The sequence below is a fragment of the Cyprinodon variegatus genome, unplaced genomic scaffold, assembly GCF_000732505.1.
Source record: "Cyprinodon variegatus isolate N-32 unplaced genomic scaffold, C_variegatus-1.0 Scaffold572, whole genome shotgun sequence".
NCBI lineage: Eukaryota > Metazoa > Chordata > Actinopteri > Cyprinodontiformes > Cyprinodontidae > Cyprinodon > Cyprinodon variegatus.
Window position 1 is genome coordinate 303,828 of NW_015151025.1, and position 6,024 is coordinate 309,851.

The 6,024-nt window shown below is 38.0% G+C and overlaps 1 protein-coding gene across 2 annotated transcripts in view; it reads left to right on the forward strand.

Moving 5' to 3' along the window:
- Positions 1 to 1,583: 1,583 nt before the first annotated feature.
- Positions 1,584 to 6,024, forward strand: part of LOC107095774 (synapse-associated protein 1-like) — a 6,771-nt gene continuing 2,330 nt past the window's right edge. Inside the window, exons 1-6 of one of the 2 annotated variants that reach the window (XM_015392062.1) lie at positions 1,584 to 1,867; positions 1,958 to 2,076; positions 2,154 to 2,220; positions 3,338 to 3,411; positions 5,003 to 5,142; positions 5,247 to 5,356. In XM_015392062.1, coding sequence (XP_015247548.1) covers positions 1,696 to 1,867; positions 1,958 to 2,076; positions 2,154 to 2,220; positions 3,338 to 3,411; positions 5,003 to 5,142; positions 5,247 to 5,356 — 682 coding nt within the window. In that variant the 5' untranslated portion in view covers positions 1,584 to 1,695. Of the gene's footprint in view, positions 1,868 to 1,941; positions 2,077 to 2,153; positions 2,221 to 3,337; positions 3,412 to 5,002; positions 5,143 to 5,246; positions 5,357 to 6,024 lie in introns of both variants that reach the window. The other variant, XM_015392063.1, reaches the window with a different exon arrangement.

Below are 6,024 nucleotides of genomic sequence, written 5' to 3' on the forward strand. Positions count from 1 at the left end.
TTAGTGGAGACTAGTTAAAGTCAGGGGCTTCCCAGTGGCACAGTGGGTAGCACTGCTGCCTTAGAGCAAGAAGCTTCCGGGTTTTATTCCCACCCCCCAGGGAGAACATGCAAACTCCATGCAGAAAGAGTTAATATGTTCTCCCTGTGCATGCGTGGGTACTCTCCTGGTACTCCGACTCCGCATTCCGCAAAATTAGGTTAGGTTAATTGGCTTCCCTAAATTCTCCTTAGGTGTCAATGGTTGTTTGTCCTGTTTTTCTCTGTGTTGCCCTGCGATGGACTGGTGACCTGTCCAGGGTGGACCCCGCCTCTCACCCATAGATAGCTGGAGATACGCGCCAGCACCGCTCGCTACCCCAGCTGGGATAAAGCTTGACGGAAAATGGATAGTTAAAGTTAGTTTGTACTCTTACTGATTTTTTTTTTAATTAAGACAGTTATACTTGAAAGATTATCATCCTTTTCAGTTCTGAATTTTTAATAATTTTCAATGAAGTTTCAAATATAAGTACAAAGCGATGCCTTGTGGCAACAGTTAAAATGGTCTGCTTCTGAAAGCAAATCTGTTGGGCTATCATCTAGCTCAGATACATATATATATATATATATATATAGTTTTTTTTTTTACTCAGTCATTGGATTTTTTTTATTTGAAAAACAAAAAGCTTAGGAAGTTTATTTCTGTTTTTAACAACTAGCAAAGTTGATTAATTAAAAACTCCAAAGATCTCCTGGGAATTGTATATATGTTATATATGAAAAAGATAGGACTTAATTTCTGCACCATGAAGGCAGGCATCTTGATAAGGTTACTCTCTTTTATATACCATGATATTGCTATTATCATAGTACGGAAGAGGATTAGGGCCACTGGAAAAAAAAAAAAAAAAGTTAACTGATTTTTTTTTAATTTTATTTCAGTATAGTATGGGAAAAAAGTCAGAATTCTGACTTTAATGTCAGAATTCTGACTTTTTTTCTCAGAATTCTGACTGAATTCTGACAATTAAAAAAAAGTCAGAATTCTGACTTTAATCTCAGAATTCTGACTTTAATCTCAGAATTCTGACTTTTTTCTCAGAATTCTGACTTTATTCTCAGAATTCTGACTTTTTTCTCAGAATTCTGACTTTTTTCTCAGAATTCTGACTTTAATCTCAGAATTCTGACTTTTTTCTCAGAATTCTGAGATTAAAGTCAGAATTCTGACTTTAAACTCAGAATTCTGACTTTTTCCCCATGTTAAACTAAAATAAAATTTAAAAATCAGTTAACTTTTTTTTTTTTCAGTGGCCCTAATCCTCTTCCATATCATAGAGTTATAGTACTTTCTGCTTTTTTGTTTGTGTGAAGTTCCTTCAGGTAGCAGCTGAATATGGAAGATAGATTTATTTTATAATTTTTTTTGTTGTATTTTTTTTGTCTCTGTATCCTCCAATGTATGTATTTATTTTTTGTTTTTGATGTGTTTTTGTCTTTATTTATCACGCTATTTATTGACAGATTAAACCGTAATTATATATCACTACGGTCTGCCATACCTTTCCATCTCAGCTGTGGGGTCCCTTCCTCAAAGGGAACTCAAACCCGGTTCGCGGAAGTAAATAGGCGTTTAGACGCCTGTCAGCTACTAATACACGATTATTTAAACCCATAACAAACTTATATTCTCAGAAACATTTAGAATAAAGTGATGCTTAAGAACTGGGGAGTCTGGTTGGGTCAAGGAAACAAAAATGTCGAAGTTTCAGAAGAACTCGAGCATGTTGATAAGAGGAGGGACAGTGATGAAGAAAAGCAAACCGTTACATGTGAAAAACACGCTGAAGCCCCCCCACTTCTTCAGAAAGCTGAAAGTTTTAGCAGTAAGTCTGCCTTTGCTGTTCTAAAGTCAGAATAATAAACCAATGTTCTCCTTTATGTTTCTCTACCAACTCAGCTGAGCTTTCTTTCAGAGAGCATGATCAGTTTGGCCAACAAAGCCTCTAAGAAGCTGACTGAGACCATGTTAGAAACAGCAGAGAGTCTGAGGAAAAGCGTGGAGGAGGGCAAACTAAACCAGATTATTGATAACGTAAATAATCCTCTGGTTGGGCTGTTTTTATTACAACTGGTGGAAGAGTCTCCTACTGCTTATTTTCCTACCCGCAGAGCATGCTGGGGGATTTTCAGAAAGAGCAGCAAAGGTTTGTTCTTGAGAGAGAAGCTAAAAAAGTGGGTAAGTAACCAAATTCAGCAAAAGTTTGACCTGAATGCAAGTGTTATGAGTGCTTTAAATGCTAGTGAGGATCCCCATATTTAAAGAAGCTTCATGTGAAAATGTCACCACCTACTGGTGGAGGGCAGAACTACAGTTAGTAATATAATTGTGGTTTTGGAATGTTTGAGCTGTATAATAAAATCTTTACGTTTTTTGGGTGTAAAATGTCTTAGAAGAGAAAAATAATTTAAGGTGCATCGTTTTTCTGCCATTTTAGTGAAATAAGCTCAAGCAGATAGTGAAAGTCTTTGTGCAAATTAAAGGTGTTAGTCATTTTTATATTATAACATAATAGTTTTTCCAAATTTTTTTTGTTTTAATTGGGTTGGAATTTATGTCTTTTGGTTAAACCCACCAATAAATTTTTTTGTGATTTTACCAACAAATACAAATGAGTCACATTAGCCAAAATACTTGTTTTATTGCAACTTCTAAAAGTTGTGAGGTGGGTCTTGAACCATCAACCCACAGATAGAAAGTCCATATTTTACAGCTGATGCCAATTCTTAGATAACATATGTATAAAAAGCAATACTACTTACGACCCATTACATCTCTGATCAGTGGTTTGCTCAGATTTTGATCATTACATTATTTAATCTAAAAAGAACTAGTTTTAACCAACTAGACTGGTTGTTTTTCCAACCAGATTGGAAGTTCTATTCATAGAACTTATCCAAACTGTATCCAATTCTCCTACAAACTCCCACATCTTGACTGAACACAGAGGCTGTTTAAATGCCTGTCAAATTTGTGGGCGAGCTGAACCACTTCCCAAACCGGTCATGTGCTATGGCGATAGAGAGGCTTTGGACATCATCTATTGTGGCTCCTCCCCCAAATGAAGCAAGCCTCGATACGCGCCTTGCGGAAACGTCCCCCCCCAGTACTTGACACGCGCCTTAAAGCCTCGGCTCATCTCATAACATCACTACTGAATGGAGATTTGGTGTGAAACTAGTGGAATGACATTCATCACTGTGCAGTTTGGCTAATCCACTAAACAGGACATAACACTGGGATGATTGATCAGGTCTCGCCTTTATTGATGATCTAAATAACTTATTGTTTCCAGGTGCGGCTGTGCCACCATGGGTTGGTTACGATGAAGAAGACATCATGCAGGAGCAAATTTTAGCCCTCTCAGCTGTCAGTATGATGAACTTCAACGATACACTGTTCTTCCAAAAAAGTAAAAAAAAAACAATCCTCTAAATTTGGATTCCAAGTTTGAAGACGTTTTGCTTCCCATCCAGAAAGCTTTTTTAATTTAAAATGTTAGAATTAGTTTTGAGTTCGAGGCTTGATAGAGTCGACCAAAAACTTGTTTTGGCTTAAAAAACATGCAAATTGAGCCAGAAGAATGGGTCCACTGTAGGTACCAGATCTGCCCCGTCTTATGTCAATATATGGCAACTCCACTCGGACAAACTGTATTGCACCCATTTCTTAAGGATCTAATCTCTTTTGGAGTTTCAACATATTATTACTTATATTTGCTATTATTTTACATTTCATTGGCGATCTAAAGAAGCCGAAAGTAGAAAACAATCATTGTCAGTCTCGAAGGAAAGTACTGCGTTCTAAGACAGACTGAGCTCTGCCATTTAACAAGGTGACACTAATAGTCTCAGCTTATTTTTATTCTTTTTATTAAGATCTGAGGGCAGAGGAGGACAAATGGGACATCTTAAAAAATGACTTTCGTAAAAATTTTAGACAAATAAAACCGTTATTCTACTTGTAGGAAATTAACAGGTTTTTTTGATACAAATTCAATAGTATGGCTTAATATGGCTAACTGAGCGAGCTAAAACAGGCTAACCTGATAGCTACTGAGCACAGCTAGCCAAAGCGCTACCCAGCTCTCCCCTTTATATCACGGTCTAACAGTTACTTTTCTTACCATAAACTTTTTTTTTTTTCTGTTTTCTAATCGATCAGGTAGAACTTCATCTGTGAAACTAAGGATGCTCCCGACTCGGCACACGGATTCTGCATGATGTTATTATCGTTGTCTGGGCAACCACTATGCTTTACATAACGTGGCAACGTTCAGCCAATCATGTGGCGTAACGTCACTGCCATGCACAGGGCCCCGAACCGATATGACCACAGGAATGGGGAGTCGTTTTGGGTTCTTTGTTAGTCTGCGATACCCAGAACTGGTCTATGCCTCTGAAAGGAGGGGTCGTTAGGGGCAACTGTTGGCCTGCCTGCAGGCGAGATGTTTTGTTCCCTGCATGGGGTTTTACGGTTTGAAATGATAGCGGGAAGAAATCAACTCTATCACTGAATTGTAGGTATTTGAGAGCTGAAACCTGAGTCCACCCCCTTTGAGAAGGTCGGTTATTCTTGATGTCCTTCACACCCCTTTCAAACCACCTGTCTTCTTTGTCCAAAATGTGAACATTCTGGTCCTCACATGGGTGTCCCTTGTCCTTAAGGACAAGACTATACTGTCCACCTGCATCTTTTCTAAACCAAAACCAGTTTTTAGGCTACTATATAAATCTTCGAACTCAACGCTAATTCTGACATTTTGAAATTGAAAAAGCTTCCTGGATGGGAAGTGAAACGTCTTCAAACTTGGAAACAAAGTCCAGTGGATTGTTTTTTAACACTTTTTGAGTGAATATGACCTGGATGACTGAGAATATTCACCAGCATAAATAGACTGTTCTGATTGAGGGAAAAAACAAAAACAGTAATCCAGTTATATGATCTCGACTGATTGCAGGACAGGAGGAATTTTCTTCGAGACCCCCCCGCCGGCGTCCAATTTCCCTTTGACCTTGAGCAGTCCTATCCCGTCGCCTTGGTGATGCTGGAGGAGGACGAGCTCCTCAAGAAGATGCGTTTCCATCTGGTCCCCAGAGAGTGAGAATGTGTCACTAGTTTGTTTACGTTGTGACTCAGTGTTCATTATGTGAGTTTATAGTAATAAAAAAATCTGAATGGGAAATGTTTTTGGATTTTTTTAGGGTGAAGGAGGAAAGATTCTGGAGGAATTACTTCTATCGAGTGTCTTTGATTAAACAGTCAGCTCAGCTCACGGCCCTAACAGCACAGCAGGCTTCAGAGTCTCACTCAGGTACAGTCCACTGCCTGCCATTTTTTATTGTTGATATTTTAGCTGGAACGGGGGGATGATTATTCATATTACAAAGAGCTCAACCACAACAGCAACTAAATAAACTAAATAAAATAAATCGGGACCTAATCTTCTCAAAACCAACAACTATGGAAGCCTGTTTGAGCCGCCCTCATGATTTAAAAAAACAAACATACTGTATCCTTACAACTATGAGACAGTATCCCATAATAATATGAGACTCTCATAATAATGAAATGGAAATAAAAAGCAAAACATATCTTACAATTATGAATTAGCTGATACTTATTTATGAGATATATAAGTTTTTTTTTTAAATGAGAATGGCTGAAACTGGCTTCCATACAGCAACTCACTCTTCCTTGGGACCCAAACAATTTCCCACAAACAAACCCTGAATCTATGCCATCATCACAATATCAGTCTCACACTTTTTTTGTTTAAATGAAGACAAGTAGCTGTCAGAATCTGAAAATTCTGGTGTGCAATTTCAATCTGCATAACTGAGTCAAAAAAGAGGGAAAATCTGATTTTTTTGCAACCTCATCCACAAGTCTAATGGGGTATTTCTCTACCTCTTCCTTCATCTGAACACTGACCCTATTTACCAAATCCTATTTAGGGAAGGAAAAGCTCTTACAGCTTAA